Source organism: Notothenia rossii (assembly GCF_949606895.1).
Source record: "Notothenia rossii genome assembly, chromosome: 6".
NCBI lineage: Eukaryota > Metazoa > Chordata > Actinopteri > Perciformes > Nototheniidae > Notothenia > Notothenia rossii.
In genome coordinates, this window is record NC_136909.1 from 83,832,385 (window position 1) to 83,857,928 (window position 25,544).

At 42.6% G+C, this 25,544-nt stretch overlaps 3 protein-coding genes across 3 annotated transcripts; all 3 read left to right on the top strand.

The window, feature by feature from the left end:
- Positions 1-52: 52 nt before the first annotated feature.
- LOC307044669 (CD48 antigen-like) lies at positions 53-1,657 on the top strand (the record flags this gene model as incomplete). Its single annotated transcript, XM_079689980.1, has 1 exon — positions 53-1,657. The coding sequence occupies exon 1, from the start codon at positions 842-844 to the stop codon at positions 1,655-1,657; it is 816 nt and encodes a 271-aa protein (XP_079546106.1). The 5' UTR covers positions 53-841.
- Positions 1,658-4,681: 3,024 nt separating this feature from the next.
- On the top strand, positions 4,682-5,293 carry LOC307044670 (CD48 antigen-like; the record flags this gene model as incomplete). Its single annotated transcript, XM_079689981.1, has 1 exon — positions 4,682-5,293. The coding sequence occupies one exon, from the start codon at positions 4,682-4,684 to the stop codon at positions 5,291-5,293; it is 612 nt and encodes a 203-aa protein (XP_079546107.1).
- An 11,990-nt stretch (positions 5,294-17,283) lies between these two features.
- LOC307043218 (uncharacterized protein) lies at positions 17,284-21,702 on the top strand. Its single transcript, XM_079687534.1, has one exon. It carries the CDS (start codon positions 19,397-19,399, stop codon positions 20,408-20,410), a length of 1,014 nt encoding a protein of 337 aa, XP_079543660.1. The 5' UTR covers positions 17,284-19,396; the 3' UTR covers positions 20,411-21,702.
- The last annotated feature ends 3,842 nt before the right edge of the window (positions 21,703-25,544 follow it).

Consider the following 25,544-nt stretch of genomic DNA (forward strand, 5'->3'; position numbering starts at 1 on the left):
CACAACTTAACACTTGTGAGTCACTCCAAACACGTAGCTCTGATGAGAATAATGTCCACTTCTGCCATAAAAACATTATATATTAGATATTTTCCCAATTTAATATTGTATCCAGCGTAAGACCTAAAACATGACTACTGGTTTCTTTTTCTTTAACGCTGTTCATTTTGTATTAAGTTCTTGTTTCTCCATTAAAGGTGGGGTCGGTAAGTTTGAGAAACCGGCTCGAGATACACTTTTTGTTATATTCCATGGAATGCTCTTAACATCCCGATAGCAATAAATATCTGAAGTGCTTTGACAATAAATACATACAAACTTTTCATCTGTGGAAGCCGTGGCGCTGTAAAAAGCACGACCAATCATCTGAGCCGGCCCGGCTAAAGTAACTGGATGGCCTACCTGCCTGTCAGCCTTCCATCTGTGCACAAACTTATCTCGTGCCCTCATTGGTCATGTGCGCGTTCGTGTGTGTTGGAGGAGGGGCTCTGTAAGGAAGTCTGAAGGAAGGGGCAGATTTTTTTCGGCTGTGTACTTTCAAATTCTAGCGCACTCGAGCTGGTTTCTCCAAAATTACCCGAGCTTTCATGTATTTAATATGTACTATCTACTTGACTCAGGATTCAAAGTTTGAAGTTTGAACTCCAACAATACGTTTCCAACTCTAATACTTTTTCCTAGGTGGCCCTAAAGAGGAACTTCAATATTAAAAAGGGCGCTGTCATTCAATCTAGCGATTACACAAAGAGCATGTGCAATGCTGTCTCAGAAAGCCACAGAACTGAGAGGCTGATGCTGAGGTGAAACAGATCCTCTCTCAGTCCTGCACTGAGCTGTGAACATGGGGGAAGTGTTGGTGGTTTCTCTGCTGGTTTTGGCCTCTCTTCGCTCTGCTTCTACTGAGGAGATGTTCATCAGGGAAGGCGGTCACGTGATGCTGGACTTGAGGCCTGCTCCTTCCGATCCGATCACCTCCATCCAGTGGAAGTTTCAAGAGAGTATTCTGGCAGATTGGTTGAAAGATTTGCTTCCTTTGGCCCATAACAGAAACAACATCAAACTGGACATAGTCTCTGGACGTTTATCTATGGAGAAAATGACCAAAGAGGAAGAGGGTGTGTATTCAGTGGAGGTTAACAACAACGTGCAAAAAGTGACATACAACGTTTTAGTGATCAAAGATGTTCCCAAGCCGGAGGTATGGATCGCCCCGCTGAAATGCAGCCATGAAAGTGAACAATGTACCCTGAGCTGTGAGGGGGACACCACCGGGGCTGAACCCGTCACTTACAGCTGGAAGACCGGGGATGGAGAGTGGAAAGAGTCGAGGAGAGACATGCCCATCACCAGGAAAGAGCATGGAGACGTGAAGTCCTTCACCTGCAAGATGAAGAACCCAGTAAGTGAGGAAGAAAGTGATCCACTTCCAAACAGACTCTTCAGAGAGATGCCTCTGGAGAGTTCTGGAGTGAGATATGAAGCTGTGTTGATCAAAGAAGTTCTGAATCCGGTCGTGTCCTCGTGGGGCTGCTGGAGGCTGGGAGCCGGGCCTTGGACTGAGTGGAGGCAGCTTCATCTGGACGTCCTGCTCAGGGATCCAGAGCAACATGGACAGGGTATATGCAGGAATCCCGAAGTCAAATTTAATACCTTTTAAGACCTTTTTTAAGACCCTTTCCATACATTTTAAGACCTCATCGCAACTTTGAGTTCTAACCGGTTACATTGGCAACACACTTTCCTCACATGTACTATATTGATTGTAAGATAGCAAAACTAAACAGAGTGCAGACAGACTACTGAAGCCTCCTTTCCACATGAACTTCAACCTCTCTGTGAAGGTCAGGTTTAATGCAGTATGCTGCTTTTTTGCTTCTGTAGACTCTTTGCTCTTTCATTCCAGTAAAACTCCTCAGAAAACATTAGAAACCAGTATTTGACCAATAAACAAAACAATTGACAAAACTTTGAACAATGAAATATGTTAAACTTTGAGAGCTTCAGCGGGGTAATGCCATATAGGAGCTCCCTCACAAATACCCAGGGGTTCAATTGGGCTGGGGCTGTCCGGGGCTAAGCCCTGGCACATAAGACGGTGCTCTGACGTCATCACCCTCACACATTTGTCATATGTTTACAAAAAAGGATATATATGTTCAGACTTTTCTCGTTCTTAATATAGACTATATTTAGGGTCTATATGTGTTTACTTTACTTTAAAATAGCAGATCTCTGTGACCGGATAGAGTTTGGCTTAGACCCCGGCCCCACACGGTAAAACGCATACGCAAGCGCAAAAAAGGCTTAATTTCACACATATTCGATTCATTAACGTGTCCGTTCACACAAGACCGCTGGATATGCTGGAAACGATGTAGTACATATGTCAGGCCTGTAAGTGGCGCTGCTGCCGCCCGAAATACACCAAAAGCAGCGAAGAAGACCCCGGAGCATGGTTGCCATGGTTGCCCTTCTGTTTATTCTCCGCGGTGGACGGCGTGTTCTCCTGCTGTATCTCTCAGGTAGTCCACCAGCAGATGAAAAACACCCACCTCTCCGCCTCTTCCAAGGAACGAGGGGACCGTGCGGCAGAGTTTCCGTAAAAAATGTTCCGCCGGTCAACATGTCCGTTAAAGTTTACATCTTCCGTACAAAATTAGGAAAGTGCCGGTCAGAGGTCTTCTTTGTTATTTATTGAGCTTTAAAACAAATTGATAATGACTCTGTTCTCTGTATAATAATATAATAATATTTAATATACGGTGACCGCCTCTCTTTTTCTCCCCCTCTTCTGACAGCCCAGCAGCAGCAGGAGACGTGGGGAGAGGGAGGCGGGCTCTTTCATCGTTATCAGAAAATGATCATATAGGGCACACACGGAGCCGTTAGACCCCCAGAGCGTTGCGTATGCCGGTCTACCCACCTTGGGACCCGTTACCGTAGTCGTTTATTCCCCCCTCCCCCACACACACACAGAGCGGAGCGAGGCAACGAAACTTAAAATAATAAGCAGCATTTTACGGCGCGCTATGCATGGGGCCGCCTTGTAGGGTTTCCCGACATGTCGTTTCAGTAAATTAAAGGGTGTTTCATGTTGTCGTTACTGTGAACCTTCTTAATACCTTGGAAAATGCCGTTTAATACTTTTTAATACTTTTTAATAGCCTTAATTTTCGCTAAATTGATTTATCAACTTTTAATACTTTTTAAGACCCCGCGGACACCTTGATGGAGGAGGGTTCTGGTGCAGGATGGAGGTCCCGGACCCCCGTGGGGAAGAAAAAGCAGCCCGCATGATTCTGTTCCTCCCTGCAGACTCTGGACTCTGGATCAAAGTGTTGGGCGCTGTGATGAGATCCCTGGCTCTCCTCGCCCTGCTGGGGGTCGTGGTGTTCGCGGTGTGGAGGAGCAGAGAGACTCTCAGGAGACTGATGTGTCCGTGTCAGAGCAGAGAGAGAGACGATGAAAATGAAGCTTAAAGAGGGTGCTTGCTTTTATTTCTTAAACATGATTATAGCACGTCAGCAGTGAATGCATTCAAATATGAAATAAAATAGTTTGATGTATTACTTTTAAAACAGCTTTGCACATGTTTTTGTTCAATGGTGACGATATCATGTTTTCATTTTTCTTGCATGCAGTGTATTTGGCAATCAAATCTGAAATAAAAAAAAATCTTTCATTGCTTTTTAAAACTGCTTTGCCTGAGTTCATGTTCACCTTATCACCAAGATGTTTGTTCTTGATGAGCCTCCTGTTGATTTGACCCATAACAGAGACAACATCTTACTGGACAAAGTCTCTGGACGTTTAGCTATGGAGAAAATGACTAAAGATGAGGAGGGTGTGTATTCAGTGGAGATCAACAACAAGGTCTAAAGTGAGACATTTAAAGCTGAAATGATTAAACATGTTCCCAAGCCGGCAGTGAGGGTCGCTGACATGCAATCCTGAGTCTCTCAGTTGTGATCTTATTCATATTTATATATATTTTTTAAAGTACATTTAGAAGACAGAAAACGTCCCTTCTTTCATAAACCTGCTATATTTGACTTCTAAAGAATACATTACATTACATATTAGACGCTTTTGTCCAAAGCAACTTACATACTCAATACTGTGGACAATCCCCACAGGAGCAATTTGGGGTGAAAGGTCTCGCCCAGGGACACAACGACATGCTGACTGCAGGGGGGTTTGAACCTGTGCTCCCCTGATCGGAACACCAACGCACTATTCACTGCGCCACACGCTTCCCTAAATAGATTTAGTTTTCTTAAAGAAAGGAAGTGCCTCAGCCTAATTTCGTAACAGCAAAAGCAGGAAACGACAGAACTGAGAGACTGACTCAAAATCAGATATTCTTTCAGTTTGACTACATTTCCAACTCAAATACCCTTTCACAATAAACAGATCTTCCTTCAGTCTTGTTTTTTTAATATGTACTATTTACTTAATTTAGAATTCACAGTTTAAAGTATGAACTCCGAGAATACATATCCAACTTAAACACTTCTCTCTCATGCGGCCCTCATCATCTTCTTCTAATGAGGAAGTTCAATATTCTAAAAAAGAAATGGGAAATAATGTCAGGTGACACAAAAAGCAGAAAGCCACAGAACTGAGAGGCTGATGCTGAGGTGAAACAGATCCTCTCTCAGTCCTGCACTGAGCTGTGAACATGGGGGAAGTGTTGGTGGTTTCTCTGCTGGTTTTGGCCTCCCTTCGCTCTGCTTCTACTGAGATGTTCATCAGGGAAGGCGGTCACGTGACGCTGGACTTGAGGCCTGCTCCTTCCGATCCGATCACCATCATCCAGTGGAAGTTTCAAGAGAGTATTCTGGCAGAATGGATTAAAGCTGTGCTTCCTTTGACCCATAACAGAGACAACATCAAACTGGACATAGTCTCTGGACGTTTATCTATGGAGAAAATGACCAAAGAGGAAGAGGGTGTGTATTCAGTGGAGGTTAACAAAAACGTGCAAAGAGTGACATACAACGTTTTAGTGATCAAAGATGTTCCCAAGCCGGAGATATGGGTCTCCCCGCTGATATGCAGCGATGAAAGTGACAAATGTATCCTGAGCTGTGAGGGGGACACCACCGGGGCTGAACCCGTCACTTACAGCTGGAAGACCGGGGATGGAGAGTGGAAAGAGTCGAGGAGAGACATGCCCATCACCAAGAAAGAGCATGGGGACGTGAAGACCTTCACCTGCAAGATGGAGAACCCAGTAAGTGAGGAAGAAAGTGACCCACTTCCAAACAGACTCTTGCCTGAGAGTTCTTGAGTGAGATATGAAGCTGTGTTGATCAAAGAAGTTCTGAATCCGGTCGTGTCTTCGTGGGGCTGCTGGAGGCTGGCAGCCGGGCCTTGGACTGAGTGGAGGCAGCTTCATCTGGATGTTATTATGATTATGAAAATGAAGCTTAAAGAGGGTGTTCGCTTTTATTTCTTATTCAAGCACGTCAGCAGCGAATGCAGTCAAATATGAAATACAATTGTAAAACAGCTTTGCATATGTTTTTGTTCAATGGGGACAATATCATGTATTCATTCGTCTCTTTTGAACTTTTGTCCCTTATTAACACACTGGAACTGATGTGTCCGTGTCAGAGAGAGGAGAGAGAGAGAGAGAGAGAGAGAGAGATGATGAGACTGAAGTTGAAAGAGGTTGTCACTTTTATTTCTTCAACAAGTTTCAAGCACGTCAGCAGTGAATGCAGTCAAATATGAAATAAAGTTGTCTTACATTATATTATTTTATGTACTATTACGGCTTTGCATGCGTTTTTGTTCGATGGTAACGATATCATGTATTCATTTATCTTGCATGCAGTGTATTTGGCAATCAAATCTGAAATTAAAAAAAATCTTTCATTGCTTTTTAAAATGGCTTTGTGTGAGTTCATGTTCACCTTATCACCCAGATTTTTGTTCTTGATGAGCCTCCTGTTGATTTGACCCATAACAGAGACAACCAGTGGCGGCTGGTGTAAAATATTTTTGGTGGGGCTGTTGATATAGTGAGTAAAACATTTTTTTGGGGAGAAATGACCCCTTACATTGGGACTTCTGGTGATGTAATGGCCCCATAAAATCGTGGTTCTAGGGCCAGGAACAACCAGGCTGAGTCGGGCTGAGTATGCTAAACTAACTGCGATCAAGCCAGCCTCCACTCGGCCCAGCCCTCACGTGATATTGCGGTGCGCGAATATCCTATGCATTACGGTAGAATAAAAAAAAAATCATCCCTCTGTGTTTAGATGAGGATAAAACAAAAACTGTCCAGTATCAAAGACTCATTTCACTTCAGGGTGATAGCAGGACACCCCATGTAGTCACTCAGAAAAAATCAGGACATTCTGAGGTACAGTTTCAAAATAAAAGACTTTTGAAATCTCATATATGAGCTATCATCCCTGTCCCCAAAGGTCTTTTATTTTGAAACTGTACATCAGAATGTCCTAATTTTTTCTGAGTGACAAGATGGGATGTCCTGCTATCACCCTGAAGTGAAATGAGTCTTTGATACTGGACAGTTTTGTTTTTATTCTCATCGAAACACAGAGGGAGGATTTTTTTTTTACTCTACCGTAATGCATAGGATATTTGTGCACCGCAATATAACGTGAGGGCTGGCTTGACTAGGTTTTTCCGAGCGGAGGCTGGCTTGACCGCAGTCTAAACTAGAGAGAGAATCGCTGTCAAGGGGGCTACAACTACAACAAGATGAACATATTTGACCGTGCTTTAATTGTAATACACGTTTCAAAATGATGCCGAAGTAACAACATACTGATACCGGATAGTAAAAACCATGTATTAAGGCTTTGACAAGTCTGCAGACAGACGGCAGGCGAAAAACCTTTTAAAATGCGTGTTTTCTAATGGAGATTTGGCTAAGCTAACGTTGTAAATGCTCCGACCGTCCACACTCACAACAACGGCCTATACAGACATAAATAAACCAGCGACTGTATTCGCCATGACACAGACAGTATGTGGTTTGCACTTGTTTAACTTTTGTCTAGTTTCTGAACAGATATGAAGAGCTGTGAGCAGGGGCGTAGCTGGAAATTCTGGGCCCCATGAAAGAATCTATTTGTGGGCCCCCAATCCATGCGAGTGCGCATTAGCGCGCACGCTAAAAAAAATGTGGCCATTTATTTATTGATGAAAACGCATAATATGGTTTTTACCTATACATTCGGATCAGCAGTTCAGCACCAGTTCAGGATGTCGCATTGCGTTCATCTTCAATGAATGGACCAATGCAATAGTCTACCAAACAACCTTGAGTTGCACTAGCTAGGCATATTTTCCCCTATTCTTGTGACAATGTTTTCTGATACTCAACATACAAAAGCTGTTACTTGTCCTGTCTCTCTGTAATCCCATCTCTAACACAAATAGTCTACTCAAGCACACTATTAGGTTGACAGACACTTACATTTTGATGTGCTCTGTAGTATACAATCGTTCCCTGCTTGGATATACCTTTTACGAAGCAGATTTTGAACTGTCGCGGGCAGAGCACTAGCTTTTTTGCTGTAGTGGCCGGGTTGCTGCCTTTCTCAGCAGAGTGCTAAAGCCCTACCTGTTACACGCGCAAGTAATTCGAGGAGGCGCGAGTGACAAGTGTTGAGTTATTGGTGGGGACAATTCAGGATTCTTGGATACTGGTGGGGTCAGAACCTTGCGTCCACCCCCAAAACGACACGATGAAACCCAACCTCGAAAACCCTGTTGAAGTTAATGAACTGTAATGGACTGCAAGAAATCAACATGCACTGACTATCAACTTTATCTTCTGTCTATTTAATTGAAAATTACACCCAATACAGGAATGAACAAACAAAAAATCTCAACATTCTTTGACTTATTAAATTAAGATTTGAACAACACAAGGACAAAAGTATAAATTAACTGAAGATTTGAACATAATTATAAAACAATAAACTCTCAGGACATGAACACACTTACAGCAAACAATGAAAAATGTAGTGCGAGAGGACTATGCATCAGATAGTAATTGTTCACAATGTGGGCTGTAGCCTGTCAGCTTACTATAGGGAAACATCCCACAATCCTGTCATAGACTGGATTTTTATTCCTAAATCCCGAACGCCAATCGCCGGACCTTCTTGGTGGCAAAATCTTTTACGAGCTCTTTGAAATCAAGTGACAGAGCCAGCTTGCTTTCAATCGATAACATTTCAAGGCTGTTCAACCTCTCTTGCGACATGGTAGATCTTAAATAGCTCTTGATAAGTTTCAACTTACTAAATGATCTCTCACCACCAGCTACGGTAACTGGGAGCGTCAAGAAAATTCTGAGGGCAATGCAAACGTCTCCAAAAATGCTCTGGAGTTCCATCTTGTATATTGCATTCAGTAGATCAAGAGAGCTACAATCAGGGGGGAAAGTGGCAGAAAATATTTTATTGAGATGCCTTATCTCACTCTCAAACTGATCTGTGAGATCCTGTGAGTATTTCTCCCTCAGTGGCTGACACACAGAAGCCATGACACTGTCACTCAACTTCCCAATTTTAAGTATGGCAGCAAATTCTTCAACAATATTTGCTGTGGTTTGGAACCGAGTGTCCAAGTCACTTATGATCTGGTCCATGGCAGTGAGAAACACAGTGTTACGGAATGTTGTTTCTGGCCTATCCTCCTGACCTGTTCCTTCAGCAGTTTCATCATGAAACCTCTTCCTCCTCCTCTCACGGCAAAGTTCTTTTTTGAAATGAGGTGGAACCTCCATTTCCTTAGCTACCATTGATGCCTCATCCATTTCTGAGAGTCTGCATCTCATCTCTTAGTGCAGCAACATTACCTGCCTCCACCTCTATTGAGATTTTCCCTGACTGGAGTATCACATTTCTGTCATCAATAGATTGCAATACTTTCACCCAAATGGTGAGAAGGACAATGGCATCAAATGACATGAGGTAGTTCCTCAGACCAACAGCTTCAGATCTGGCCTCACCTGTGAGACTGCATGAGCTCAGTATGGTAGCAAGGGCTTCAATGACACCAGGTAGGTGCTTTGCTACAGGTTTCACAGCATCAATTCTCGCACTCCAGCGAGTGTCAGATAGCCTATGTACAGAGCAACCTGTTTTCTTTTTGTATATAGACCAACGAGATGGACTGGCACTTACAAATGTGTAGAGGCGGTTAATGTAACCAAAAAAGTTGGATACTTCAGGGCTCGATTCTGCAGCATGCACGCCTACCAGATTCAACGTGTGGGAGGCACAAGGTGAGAAAGTAGCAAGATTATTCTTTTTCAGTATTTGTGCTTGGACTCCCTTGATTTTCCCTGACATATTCGCCCCATTATCATACCCTTGCCCCCTGCAATCACTAATGTCTATCCCTAGATCCAGAAGCACACTCTCCATCATGCCTGCTATTTCACATCCTGTTTTTCCGTTGAAATCTTTGAATTCAATAAATCTTTCAGTGATCTCCCATTCGCCTGTGTCTTCATTATAATGTACATATCTTATGAGCACAACATTTTGCTCGGTGTGGGAAATGTCAGGCGTTGCATCACAAATGATTCCATAGTATATGGCATCCTCCCTTTCCGTCAGAATGGTTTTTAAAACCTTTCCCCCACACAATTCAATAAACTCGTTCTGGATGTCTGGGCTCAGATAATGAGTTAGCTGGCTTCCTTTTTTGGATGTCCTGATTTTGTCTAAGTGGTCTTTCAAGAGTGGATCATATCGTGACAAAAGTTCTAGCGTACCTACAAAATTTCCATTGTGGACATCGCCCAAAGCATGCGTTTTACCTCGGAAAGCTAAATTCCTCGTTGCCAAGTGCAGAGTGACATCAAGGAGTCTCTGCAAGATAGCTTTGTTTTTCTCAATTTCAGACTGTAGCTCTCTCTGCAACTGATGATCAACGCCACATGCAGTCATAACCGAACACTGTAGGTGTTTCCATCGCAAATAACAGTCCCTGTGATTCCTACTTGTTTCATGGCTTGGGAATTTATCATACATGCGACGCCACTCGACGTCACACATCTTGTATCCCTGGTCACTACTCAAAGCACTAAGAGAGGGTATTTTTTGCTCCTTGGAGAAAAGAACACATGGTATGCAGAACAGTGCATTTGCACTTTCACTGTGAATCAACCAGTCCCTTTTCACTTTTCCCCTACCCTTATCTGCTTTGGTGTATTTCAAGTAATCTGGAAATCTCTTTCCCTTTGAATCATGTGGAATTTCTTGATCTGTTTCTCGCATTGCTAATTTCTTTACAATAGTTGCCCTGTCCTTGTCACTCATCCTAGCTGGGAACAACCCTGGGTCAAGTGATAGCAGATCTTCTACCTCAGACACCACTACAGGTGGCTCAGTATCTGTGGCATCCTGTGTCGGAGCCTCACTTTGTCCCTGACATTGACTGTCCATAGCTGCTTCCTCCTCATCTGTGCTGCTTTCATGGTCCTCGACCTCTTCTTGTACTGGTACCTCTGCCTCTTCACCTCTGCTCTCCTCGTTGGCTGCCTTGCTCGAAGGCCCTGGCTCTAGAGCAGGGGTTCTCAACCTTTTTTGGGCCAGCGCCCCCCTGTCCATTATCCAGGTCTCTTACCGCCCCCCATCAAAAAAAGTAGACTTATTTTCTTCCCTGAATATTAATGTTGACTAATATTCTGTGTTATATCATTTAAAAAGCATGTCACTGAATGCCAAATAATAGATTTGATTTAATTGGGCAGTTGGAATATCATTATCATTAGTTTACCAGAGAGCAGAAAAGCCATGTGAATGTGAATAAAAATGATATTTATGAGTGTTAAACAAACTCAGACAAGAGCAGAGAATACAAACAGACTGCTACGGAATAGCAGCAATTTCACACATGTCCAGTGCAGAACAAACAGTAGGCTACAAAACTGTACATTAGGCCTACAGAACTAACAGGTCGGAAAGGTGTTGCATTTCGCCAAATTGTGGGGGGGGGGAAGGTTAGTGTGAGCCCTGCGCTTGTTGGTTCTCCGCCAGTTTCTTCACTGCGGGTTGCAGAGAACTTAGTTTCAGTCGCAGTGCACCTGAGGCCGTCAAGTTCAAGCGATTGCGGTACTTGGACTGCATGTGGAGGACCTGGCTGAATCCCTGCTCCACGAGGTATGTGGTTGGGAAAGCCAGAAGAAGCAGCCTCGCTTTCTCCCAGAGAGCCGGGTAATGCTGAGAGTATTTGACCCACATGTTGCCCCAGCCAGAGGTGCGGAAAATAGCCTGGGCCTCATCGTCACTCTGGATGTCGATGAGATGCTCCTGTATTGCTGGCTCGCATTCCGCCACGTCCGCCTGAAAGGGCTGCACCACCCAGGTGGGAACATCGAGGTCCAAAAGATTTCTGAAGCGGATCTTCAAGTCGGCATTCACCATCCTCAGGTGGTCTGTGTAAATGAGGAGGCGCTCATCGGTAAGAGCCTCAGACACCTGCAATGAGTATAACCAGGAAATTGTTATCGGTGCAGAATGTTACCATCCGATTTTAAACTGGTTATTTTATTGCTAATTAGTTTACTAATTGATGTTTCTTTATTCTCACAATACATTCAGAACATAAGTTATTTATACTAACCAGGAACACAAATATAGTGTTGCATAGAGTAGCCTACATTTATTACATGTATTATTTATTATTATCATTATTTAGTAGCCTAGGCTAGATCACCTTGGTCAACAGCGGGAAATGAGCAAACTGCCTCCTGCCTATGCCGGTATAGATCCAGCCTGGAGGTGAGACTGTGGATGACCGCCTTGCTCTGGATCAGAGTAACTCCTTTTCCTTGGAGCTTCAGCGTGACTTCATTCATTTTGCCAAAGAAGTCTGCGAGGTACATGATGTCGCAGCGGCTGGATGACACCTCTTCCCCGAGAGCTGCATCCACCTCCTCCAGGAACTCCACGATGCTGTCAAACAGCTCACAAAAACGAGCAAGGCAGTTTCCTTTTGAGAGCCAGCGGACATCAGTGTGGAGAAGAAGACGCTCAAAGGTCTCATCATTTTCCTGACACAGCTGTCGGAACAATCTGTTATTCAGGGCGTGGGCTTTTATTTTGTTTATTGCCTTTACTGCAACATTGAGAGACTCCTGGAGAGGTGGACTTTTAGATTTGGCCACAAGGTTGTGGCGGTGCAAGAAACAGTGGACTGTGAGGACATGCAGGACCTGCTCCTTCAGCAGAGTGGTGAAGCCACGGTACCTGCCAACCATGGAAGGGGCACCGTCAGTAGCACATGCGAGGATGTTGTTGATCGGGATTGACTTCTCCTGTAGATAAGCATCCAGTGCATTAAAAATGGTCTGGCCCTTGGTGTCTGTGACCAGATATTTGGAAAATAAAAATTCCTCAGCCATCTCCTGACTGTTGGAGGTGCTATAGCAGACATAGGCCATCAACAGAACATTGTTGTCAGAAGTGGTTGTCTCATCCAGCTGAAGGCTGAATGGAGTTTCCCGCAGGATGGCACACAGCTGCTCCTCTGTATCAGCGCCCATTTCATCAATCCTGCGTGCTACGGTGTCATTACTGAGTGGGATGGATTTCAGCACCTGTGTGGGATCACGCTCCATCACAGTAGATATGACCTCTTTGATGGCAGGGAGTACCAACTTCTCTCCGATTGTGAACGGCTGCCCACATTTGGCTATCAGCAAGGAGATGTTATATGACGCTATTAGCCCGCTGTCAGTCTGGGTGGTCTTCCTAGCGAAGAGACTGCTGATGGTGCTCCTACCATGTTTCTCTTTGAGGGCCTGGAAGAACGGACGCTCCTTATCTGCCTTATCCGGGTGGATCTTGGTAAGGTGCCCCTTTAAACGTGAGGGTTTCATTCCCTCATTGGAAAATACATGTTCGCAAAGTAAACACATTGGGAGTTGTACATTGGTAGGAGACGGTATGAAGCCATAGCTAAGATATTCAATAGAGTACTGTCTGCATTTTATCTTTTTTTGCTGATGTGATATGATTTTTGTTGTTTTATGATGCTAATATTTAGGGGGGGGGGGGGGGGGGTAGTGTCACGATATGGCGGCAAACGCTAGAGGGCTAGCTGGTGACATGACAAGACATCGTGCCGTGAGCAGACCGGAAGTCGATGTAATTTTGAACAAACAGAGCTCTGTGTGGAGCAGCCTGGCTAGCCAGCTCTTCCATGTCGTAGCAGACATAGAAACGGGTATTATTTTCATAAACTGACCACTTAGTTCGAATCTGTTAGTGGAATTTGTCATATCAAAACATATCAAAATTTAACAAAGTGACACAGATTATTAACAGTCGCGATCCCAAAATTACAACGACTTCCGGTCCGCTCCCGGCTGCTTTTTGTAGGGTACGTTCGTAAATGCGCTCAGAGCGCTCCGAGCGTCCCCGTTCCACAGTCCAGAGCGCTGCGCTCTGAGCACTCACAGCTGGGTGCTCTGGCGGAACAGACGGGTTGTCCGAGCGGACTGACCGTTCGTGCATTTACGAACGTACCCGTAATAACACTGCTGACAGCTGACCAATCGCAAGCAGAGTTGTGGTTTACTATAGCAACAAAAGATGCTGACAGCTGCTTTTTGTACAGGAAAAGACACTGTGGCTAGCGTTTTTCATGACAAAAAGACATTATGCGTGAACGCCCCCCAAGAACACCTCAACGCCCCCCTTTCAAAAATATTGCTTCCAGCGCCCCCCGATGTTCTCTGAACGCCCCCTGGGGGGCGGTACCGCCCCCGTTGAGAACCAGTGCTCTAGAGTATCCATAGTGTACATAATTTATAAAATGCCCTATAATAGTAATAACACAGTACAGCTCGAGCTATCTCTTAATTGTTATAATAATAATAATAATAATAATAATAATAATCATTTGTATAGATATTTTTCAATTGCTCAAATCTAGCTATAGCTACTGTAACAACCTCAATTTAATGTGCCAGTGGTCAATGGTATTGCAATTACTGGAAGAACTAGAGTAACTAAATGTGAATATTACCTAAAGTTGTATTCAATGCATGGTAAGCATATTTAAAATCTGTTTGTTAACCCCAAGCCCTGCTGCTTTACCTCCCTCTCCTTCAACTGGGAACAGGCCCGAGGGAAGGGGTACTGATCCTGAAGCCGCATCTGTGCATTAGAGCAGATGTGATTAGCATGTAACATTATACAGGTTAGGTTAGCTAGCCATAGCAAAAGGGCATAGCTGCTGGATACAAATTCACTGGGCTCATCGACACTCATCTAATTTTTGATAGCAACAGGTAGCTAACGTCAGCCACAAAATGTTGGCTAAGCTGTTATGGGCTTCAAAACAAGTTCTGTGAATAAATACCTTTCTTGTGAAAATACTTGGTGACTATCTGTCGACCTCTTTTATTATTTTCCTCTTGCTGACGTTTTTTCTTTCGTTTCTGAGCTCCTGATTCATGAGCTGTAGAGGACATTTTCCTGTCAGTCTGTTCAAGCTGCAAGCTGCTGGTGCACTGCTGTGCAGCCTAGTTATAGTTGAAAGTGGGGGTGCAAGATTAGTAACTGGCAGGCAAGGGGTGGTTTGGAGTGGGTCAGGCACGACCACCTCCATGGCAGAATTGTTTTAATTTAATGAACACCTGTACGTGCAATTTCCTGCAATATAGAGCACAGAACTGTCTCAAAATCCTATGGGATCCTAAAGGATTCCTATAGGGTTCCAAAAACGTATAGAGATTCCTATAGCATTTTTTGACTAGGGATGTTATCCTAGGTCTCTTTCTCACTTCCTCTGCCTCCTCCCTGAGTCTGCACAGTCACCACATCATTCTACATTAAGGAGAGCAATACACTTATGAGTACACTGAACTGGTTTGAATACACAATCGTTATGCTACTCTGTAAAGAAAGGGAGAGAGGGGGGAATATATTATCCAAGTATTTGTGTCTTAATTTGTTATGTTATCCTACACTTTAAGCTGACTGATATTTCCATTACCTGTAACTCTTGTGTCTCTTTCTCTCCTTCTCTGCCTCCTCCCTGAGTCTGCACTGTCACCACCACATCATTCTACACAGGAGAGCAATACACGTATGAATACACTGAACTGGGTTGAATACATGATTTTTTATTTTTTCTGCCATGTTCTACCTGGTTGGCTGGCTGGCTACAGACACACACACACACACACACACACACACACACACACACACACACACACACACACACACACACACACACACACACACACACACACACACACACACACACACACACACACACACACACACACACACACACACACACACACACACACACACACACACACACACACACACACACACACACACACACACACACACACACACACACACACACACACACACACACAGTGTGCAGGTTAGTTACAGTAGGAGATGGGCTTCTATCATATTATCTTCTATCATTCTATAATTCATTCTTCTTTTATTTTCATTTCAGGTAGTTGTACCTTAAGAGAATTGAAGGCTGGCATCTGTAAATGCAGATAGATATAAGTACTTTATTCTTATTTTATTATCATTATTTTCTTTCCAATGAAATGAAATCAGAAAATAAGTGGTATACGATGGAAAATATGAAAGTCAATGCTTGAAGGAAAATGGACTTCGGAAAAGTTTTTTATTTTGTATTTACTGTTCTGTAAAAGTCTTGTCGAATGCAATGTTTTATGTTTTGTGTGGACCCCAGGAAGACTAGTTGTTGTCATGCAACAGCTAATGGGGATCCTAATAAACTCAAACTCTAATGGGCTTCGATCTACCAGGTAGCTAGCTAGTCAAACACACACACTGGTTGATGTTACTAGCTAGCTAGCAAACGTCAGCTAACCGCTAGCTAACATAAAGAGTGACCTGTAATTCAATGCAGCGAAAATGAAGAGAAGGTGATGATTATAAATGTGTTTTATTGTATTGAGTGGTAGAAGTAAAGACATGTCTAACATATTCTTTGTTTGAACAACTTACTGAAAAGGTCTGCCACCAATGACAGACTGTTCGCGGTGATTTACACTCAGCCTACCTGCATCAGGACTGCTGTGGGTGGGAGGCAGTTGATCAAACCATTGTGAGCGAAATGCGGGGGGGGGTCACAATCTTTGGAAACTTAAAAACTCGCTATTAAGTGTCTATAATCAGCACAAGTTCTTTCATTGCGTATTATTAATTCGATTGAAATTACACACTTATGTTTACAGTGATATATTGGGGGGGAAATGTCATATTTTTCATATGATCAAAAAGTGGGGGTGCAAAAGCACACGTTTGCTCCCCCAAGGTCAATTGTGGGGATGCACCTGCTCCGCTTGCTCCATTGCTCAGGCGCCCATACCATGCAATGAATGAAGGGAGGGGTGCTCATTCTGTCAAACAGAGTAACAAGCACCTGTTTGTTTCTTTTGGGACGTTTTTTTTTAATACAGGCAATTATACTTCTGAGTCATTTACATTAACTTACTTTAGGATAATAATAAAACCATATTAATAAAAAGATAATAATAGTGTTCTCTGGGCCCCCCCCCCAGTGCTGGGCCCTTGGAATCATCCTAACCTCCCCCCCCCCAGCTACGCCCCTGGCTGTGAGCTCTGAGTGCTAACAGCTAACGGCTGTGTTGTTTTTCTGGGTAGCTCATTGAAGATGACGTCACGGCTCCGCCTACACTGCGTTACTATAGATACTACCCCATTTCCTCACGAGTCTAAAAAACAACTCACGTCAATGCACGTAAGCAACGTGGGCGCCAACGTGAGCGCTCTCGTGACCAAAATATTTGACGGCGCTGATTGGCTGAAATTATATTTCGGCGGCACAGTTTACTATTGAGACTTTTGCAACGTGCTGGTTGCTGCTGTTTGGCTCGGGGGCAGCGCCCCGTAATGATAAACTAATGCCAAGGGCAAGGCCAGGCAGGAAACATGTGACTTATCAGTAACTTTAGACATCGTAACACAATTTTAAACAAGATTTTATTGAAGATTATACATTTTACTGATACCAATTGTATGATATTTACTTTGTTCATTAAAAATTAAAAATATAAAATATATATATTTTTGAAATATATATATTTTTTAATATATATTTTTTAATTTAATATTTTTTTTCATTTTTTTTTTTGTATGTGGGAAGAGGTGGGGCGGCGCCCCTAGCGCCCCTATGGGCCGGCCGCCACTGGAGACAACTTCTTACTGGACAAAGTCTCTGGACGTTTAGCTATGGAGAAAATGACTAAAGATGAGGAGGGTGTGTATTCAGTGGAGATCAACAACAAGGTCTAAAGTGAGACATTTAAAGCTGAAATGATTAAACATGTTCCCAAGCCGGCAGTGAGGGTTGCTGACATGCAGTCCTGAGTCTCTCAGTTGTGATCTTAATAATATTTATATATATTTTTTAAAGTACATATAGAAGACAAAAACTTCCCTTCTTTCATAAACCTGCTATATTTTACTTCTAAAGAATACATTACATGTTACATGTTAGACGCTTTTATCCAAAGCAACTTACATACTCAATACTGTGGGCAATCCCCACAGGAGCAATTTGGGGTGAAGTGTCTCAGGGACTCAACGACATGCTGACTGCAGGGGGGTTTGAACCTTATCATTCTAGCTTGAGTAGCATGTAATGAAGTTGTTCCTACCTTTCTGTGTATACTCAACACGCCGCCTCCGACCCCCATTCATCGGCTCTACACTGGTGACCCTGACGTTTTCGAGATAGATTCCGAAAACTTAGTGAACATGGCTGATCGCGATGTTTATGTTAGACTGCCGGAGTTTTGGGAACATGCTGCTGCGGCTTGGTTCGCACACGTTGAGGCGCACTTTGCCTGCTGCCAGGTCCGTGACGAGGACCTGAAGTATTTTCACGTGGTGGCGGCGCTGGGGAGCTCCACGTCATCGAGGTTGGTTGGATTTATCGCAGACCCCCCACACCATGGCAAATATGAGGCGATTAAAGCCTTCTCCTTAAGACATTTAGCTTATCTGCTAAGGAGAGGGCTCGCCAGATTTTTGAAATTCAGGGTCTGGGGGACAGCAAGCCGTACCAGCTCATGGAGAAGATGCTGAATCTTATGAGGTGTGGGAAGATCCCCAGATGTTGTTTGTGGAGACGTTCCTGCGCCACTTGCCGCCCCGGGTTCAGACGGCGCTGGCCAACGCAACCATTACTGAACCGCCCTGGCTGAGGAGGCCGACCGTTTCTTCCTGGTGACCCGGCAGCCCGGTGCAGATGTGCTGGCTGCGATGCTCAGTGCCCCCTCGCCGGTTAGGAGGGTTCGGGGGGAGCAGACAGGTTTTTCTGTCGCTTATCGCATTCTTAGTGCATGAATTTGATGATAAGAGTAAAAACACTGGAGAGAAAACATTCACCAGCCTTAAATTGAATGCTTGCAACAACAAAAATCTTCATTAAACACGACGATAAGTGACGAGCAAAGAGAGTCACATGTAGCGACAGCAAGCAGATGTTTAATATAGTACATTTGCTCAATTCCTTATAAGTGTTTGAGCTGTAATCATGCAGCACTACAGACTGAGGGTGAAATGCATTGTGGGACATATTTTGTAAGTCAGACGGGACCAGTTGAATTTACGATGATTCATATTTATTTATTTCTTCTTTTCATGTTCTCTATGTCCGGATTTTGATACTAAGAATTCTGTAATCAGTTAAATGACCCAAACACACATTTCCCTGTAACAGAGGGAAGAAGTTTGCACACTGGTTTTACCACAAAGCAGGAAATGCTGTAAAGTGAATGTGGTCATTTCACATTTAAATCCACTTTTTTTTATGTGTTCCTCATAACCTCGTGTGCTTTCCTCTTTACCTCTAAAGTTAAGATGTCAGGTGTAGTGTTAAAAATAAATATATTCTATAAGATATTGAGATGCCAATTTTGTATCGTGTATGCAATCATAGTATTCCAATGTGTACTGTGTCTCTGGGGACGATCTATGTAAACAGTAAAAAACATAAATTGACATCTATTCATTAATTTAAAAAATGTAAATACTTGAAATGCAAGTTGGTTTCTTTTTCTTTAACGCTGTTCATTTTGTATTAAGTTCTTGTTTTTGTATTTAATATGTACTATTTACTTGGTTCAGGATTCAAAGTTTTAAGTTTGAACTCTGAAAAACGTTTCCAACTCTAATACTTTCTTCCCACGTGGCCCTAAAGAGGAACTTCAATATTAAAAAAAAAGAAAAAAAAGGACCCTGTCATTCTAATGGTGACACAAAGAGCATGTGCAAAGCGGTCTCAGAAAGCCACAGAACTGAGAGACAGATGCTGAGGTGAAACAGATCCTCTCTCAGTCCTGCACTGAGCTGTGAACATGGGGGAAGTGTTGGTGGTTTCTGTGCTGGTTTTGGCCTCTCTTCGCTCTGCTTCTACTGAGATGTTCATCAGGGAAGGCGGTCACGTGACGCTGGACTTGAGGCCTGCTCCTTCCGATCCGATCACCATCATCCAGTGGAAGTTTAAAGATAGTATTCTGGCAGAATGGATTAAAGATTTGCTTCCTTTGACCCATAACAGAGACAACATCAAACTGGACATAGTCTCTGGACGTTTAGCTATGGAGAAAATGACCAAAGAGGAAGAGGGTGTGTATTCAGTGGAGGTTAACAAAAATCAGCAAAAAGTGACATACAACGTTTTAGTGATCAAAGATGTTCCCAAGCCAAACATATGGATCGCCCCGCTGATATGCAGCCCTGAAAGTTACCAATGTACCCTGAGCTGTGAGGGGGACACCACCGGGGCTGAACCCGTCACTTACAGCTGGAAGACCGGGGATGGAGAGTGGAAAGAGTCGAGGAGAGACATGCCCATCACTCAAGGGCATGGACAAGAGAAGACCTTCACCTGCAAGATGGAGAACCCAGTAAGTGAGGAAGAAAGTTATCCAGTTCCAAACAGACTCTTCAGAGAGATGCCTCTGGAGAGTTCTGGAGTAAGATATGAAGCTGTGTTGATCAAAGAAGTTCTGAATCCGGTCGTGTCCTCGTGGGGCTGCTGGAGGCTGGGAGCCGGGCCTTGGACTGAGTGGAGGCAGCTTCATCTGGACGTCCTGCTCAGGGATCCAGAGCAATATGGAGGAGGGTTCTGGTGCAGGATGGAGGTCCCGGACCCCCGTGGGGAAGGAAAAGCAGCCCGCATGATTCTGTTCCTCCCTGCAGACTCTGGACTCTGGATCAAAGTGTTGGGCGCTGTGATGAGATCCCTGGCTCTGCTCGCCCTGCTGGGGGTCGTGGTGTTCGGGGTGTGGAGGAACAGAGAGAAACTGATGTGTCCGTGTCAGAGCAGAGAGAGAGACGATGAAAATGATTATGAAAATGAAGCTTAAAGAGGGTGCTTGCTTTTATTTCTTAAACATGATTATAGCACGTCAGCAGTGAATGCAGTGAAATATGAAATACAATTTTAAAAACAGCTTTGCATATGTTTTTGTTCAATGGGGACAATATCATGTATTCATTTGTCTCTTTTGAACTTTTGTCCCTTATTAACACACTGGAACTGATGTGTCCGTGTCAGAGAGAGGAGAGAGAGAGAGAGAGAGAGAGAGAGAGAGGGATTATGAAACTGAAGTTTAAAGATGGTATTTGCTTTTATTTCTTAAACATGATTATAGCACCTCAGCAGTGAATGCAGTCAAATATGAAAGATAAATAGTTTTATGTAATATTTTTTAAAAACGCTCTGCATATGTTTTTGTTTAATGGTGACGATATCATGTATTCATTTATCTTGCATGCAGTGTATTTGGCAATCAAAATAGGTCAAATCCACCCAAATGACCCCAGAAGTGTATGTGTTGCTAAATCTCTCTAAAAAGGTCAAACTTCACTTGTTTTGCATCAATCTTGATACGGGGTACTTATATGTTATAGTTTGGATTCCTAAAGCTTTGATTCTCCTATCCCATCATCAAAGGGTGGTTTTCACTGTAAGTAATGTTTTTTGTTTTTTGGACGGGCACAATAATTTACATTGTTTTACTATGTTCATTCTGAATTTACTTTAAAATAAAAAAACATCTATATTGATTCTGACTCTTCTACATCCAACTCACAGGTTTATCTTTGCTTTGAGAAAAAAGATTATTAATTTTCCCCTTTTAGAAGTGAAGTTATGGTTCATTTGTTCTGGGAATGTCATTTTCGAGCCTGAGACCTGAAAAACAGGCTCGGGGCTTAACAGCTTAAGAATACATGTAGTCTTCTTGAAAACAGGAAGGAAGTGCCGTCGGTCTAATTTTGCGACAGAAAAAGCAGAAAACCACAAACCTCAGAGGCTGATGCTGCTGTGAGAAACAGATCTTCTTTCCATCTTGTTTTTTAACATGTACTATTTACTTAATTTAGAATTCATGGTCTAAAGTGTGAACTCTGAGAATACATATCCAACTTAACCCTCCTGTTGTGTTCGGGTCAAATCTGACCCATTTACTACTTTCATCAATCATAACTTTTTTGTTTTACATTCGATTGCATTAATGCTTTATGATATCCTTCACAGTAGACATTTGAACATATCAAATGGCTGATCACCACTTTCATTGAATTGTGGATGATTTAGTCAACTTTGTAACACCCATGGTGTTCCCGCCATAAAGAAAAGGAATTAGTAACCATCCAGATCATATAAAACACAACATTTTTCATCTTCCTCAGACGTCACTCATTGGCTGTTGGTCGTTGGGCTGTCAGCCCATTTTTTAGGTATCCTTTTGTTGAACTGTCTGTTTAAAATTAATCAAAGCATCAGACAAAAAAAGCTTTGGAAAATAATATTATATTTTGATTTAGGTCAACATTTAATATTTGTAGCTTGGCTGTCTACAAATAAAGACGGCTCATTTGAATTCTCCCCAAATATATTGACGCTGAACCTGAACTTTGAATTCTCTGCTCCCATCATAATCTTGGCGATCTTGTTAAAATTGTGAATGCAGAATTAAAAATAGTATGTAACTGGTTTGCAGTTAATAAATTATCCCTTAATGTGGCCAAAACACATGACATGTTTTTCAATACAAAGTCTGAGCGTAGAAATGACTGCATTATACGGATTTGCAATACTGAGATAGAAAAAGTTGGTGCATGTACATTTTTAGGACTGCTTGTTGACGAAAAACTCAATTGGAAGCACCATATAAATGATGTACAGACTAAACTGTCAAAAACAATAGGTATTTTGTATCATACTAAGAACATTCTTGAAGAAAATATACTCTTTATAACAGTCTATTACTCCCTTACCTTTACTACTGCTCCGAAATATGGGGAAACACGTACTCAACAAATCTACAAAAAATAATAACATCCCAAAAAAAAGTATTACGAATAGTCTGTGGTGTTGGTAAATATGAACACACAACTCCCATATTTAAAAAAACTCAATCTATTCAAATGTGTTGAGATATTACAGCTTAAAACAGTACTGATTAAGCACAACATTTTCCATAACAAAATGCCTACTAACATTCAAAAGCAGTTCCAAACCACAGCGTGAACATATGAATGTAAAAAAAGTCACTTGAAAATAAGTGTTCACAATGTTTATATGCAATTATGCATATATTATTATTATTATTATTATTATTATTCATTTGCCAAGTACATGTGTACCTATGTATATGTAGTATTTTAATTTCCCAAAAAAGATAGTTGAAACTGCTATTAACATGTGCAGAAAATGACCCTATATCTAGTTTTCGTATATATATATACAGTGGGGCAAAAAAGTATTTAGTCAGCCACCAATTGTGCAAGTTCTCCCACTTACAAAGATGAGAGGCCTGTAATTTTCATCCTGGTATACCTCAACGATGAGAGACAAAAAGAGAAAAAGAATCCAGAAAATCACATTGTCTGATTTTTAAAGAATTTATTTGCAAATTATGGTGTAAAATAAGTATTTGGTCATCTACAAACAAACAAGATTTCTGGCTCTCACAGACCTGTAACTTCTTCTTTAAGAGCCTCCTCTGTCCTCCACTTGTTAACTGTATTAATGGCACCTGTTTGAACTCGTTATCAGTATAAAAGACACCTGTCCACAACCTCAAACAGTCACACTCCAAACTCCACTATGGCCAAGACCAAAGAGCTGTCAAAGGACACCAGAAACTAAATTGTAGACCTGCACCAGGCTAGGAAGACTGAATCTGCAATAGGTAAGCAGCTTGGTGTGAAGAAATCAACTGTGGGAGCAATAATTAGAAAAAGAAAGACATACAAGACCACTGATAATCTCCCTCGATCTGGGGCTCCACGCAAGATCTCACCCCGTGGGGTCAAAATGAGAAACAAGAACAGTGAGCAAAAGTCCCAGAACCACACGGTGGGACCTAGTCAATGACCTGCAGAGAGCTGGGACCAAAGTAACAAAGGCTACCATCAGTAACACACTACGCCGCCAGGGACTCAAATCCTGCAGTGCCAGACGTGTCCCCCTGCTTAAGCCAGCACATGTCCAGGCCGTCTGAAGTTTGCTAGAGAGCATTTAGATGATCCAGAAGAGGATTGGGAGAATGTCATATGGTCAGATGAAACCAAAATAGAACTTTTTGGTAAAAACTCAACTAGACGTGTTTGGAGGAGAAAGAATGCTGAGTTGCATCCAAAGAACACCTACTGTGAAACATGGGGGTGGAAACATCATGCTTTGGGGCTGTTTTTCTGCAAAGGGACCAGGACGACTGATCCGTGTAAAGGAAAGAATGAATGGGGCCATGTATCGTGAGATTTTGAGGGACAACCTCCTTCCATCAGCAAGGGCATTGAAGATGAAACGTGGCTGGGTCTTTCAGCATGACAATGATCCCAAACACACCGCCCGGGCAACGAAGGAGTGGCTTCGTAAGAAGCATTTCAAGGTCCTGGAGTTGCCTAGCCAGTCTCCAGATCTCAACCCCATAGAAAATCTTTGGAGGGAGTTGAAAGTCCGTGTTGCCCAGCAACAGCCCCAAAACATCACTGCTCTAGAGGAGATCTGCATGGAGGAATGGACCAAAATACCAACAACAGTGTGTGAAAACCTTTTGAAGACTTACAGAAAACGTTTGACCTCTCCAACAAAGGGTATATAACAAAGTATTGAGATGAACTTTTGTTTTTGACCAAATACTTATTTTCCACCATAATTTGCAAATAAATTATTTAAAAATCAGACAATGTGATTTTCTGGATTTTTTGTTCTCATTTTGTCTCTCATAGTTGAGGTATACCTAGGATGAAAATTACAGGCCTCTCATCTTTTTAAGTGGGAGAACTTGCACAATTGGTGGCTGACTAAATACTTTTTTGCCCCACTGTATATATATTAGTGTTGTCACGATACCAACATTTTGGTTTCGATACCGAAACCAAATCAAGAATTGCGATCCCGATTCTTTTTCGATACTTTTCTTTAAAAAAGGGAAACAGTCTTAAATGTAATTATTGTGCTTTATTTCACACCAGAACCATTACACAAACTTTTAAATAATGAGAACAATAAATAGAATAAATGACTAAAATTTGTATTAAAAACAACTTTTTTGTTTTTCGCTTCTGGCGTCTTTTTTGTCAACAAGCCGAGGCGCAGCGACAGATGCACTCCCACTTGCAGCCATGCTTCTCGCTTTCTCACATGCTCTGGCAGCTAGCGCGTGCACGAGAGAGGGGAGGCACTTAGAGCGTGCTTGAGAGGGGCGGGACTGCAGGCACGGCTGCAGTGCAGGGAGTGGAAGCAGAGCGCTGAATACACGGCTCTTATTAAAACAGCGCTTTCTCACCGGAGTACTTTCCCCCGTCATTCTTAAAGTACCGATACTAATGAAACGGAGGAATCGTAAAGTTTTTAATGGCAGGGTATCGCGGTACCTTTCAAGTATCGGTACACCGTGCAACACTAATATATATATATTAGGGCTGTCAAGTTAACGCGTTAATAATGAAATACTTTCAGCTTGGGGGCTCCCTAGTGTCCGCGGGGGCCCTAGTCCGCCTATAGGAAGAAACGGCCCTGCACACATACATACACTAGATGTGTTTCCCCCCCAATGTGCCCTTCCCCCCATGTGAATCACACTTGGCACACACAAACACACACAGAACAATTTGATACATTTCCCGCTCTTATGTGCCCATCCCCCCACATGGATCACTCCTGGCACACGCAATACATGTTCAGTGTCTGTTCTTTGAATATTTACTGCAGTTTTTCATGTATACCAGTAGTCTGATACAATATTTACAGTTTGAAAGAGTGTTAAATAACATTTGGTGATGATTACTGGTTTTTGTGTTAATGTAATTGCAGGTTAAAACAGGACCGGTCAAATGGAATGAGAACACCAAAGTAAGGGGGGAAAACCAAGACAACAGGAGGGTTAAACACATCTCTCTCATGCGGCCCTAATCATCTTCTTCTAAAGAATATTGAAATATTCTAAAAAAAGAGAGAGTAAATGCTGTCGGCCTAATTTAGGT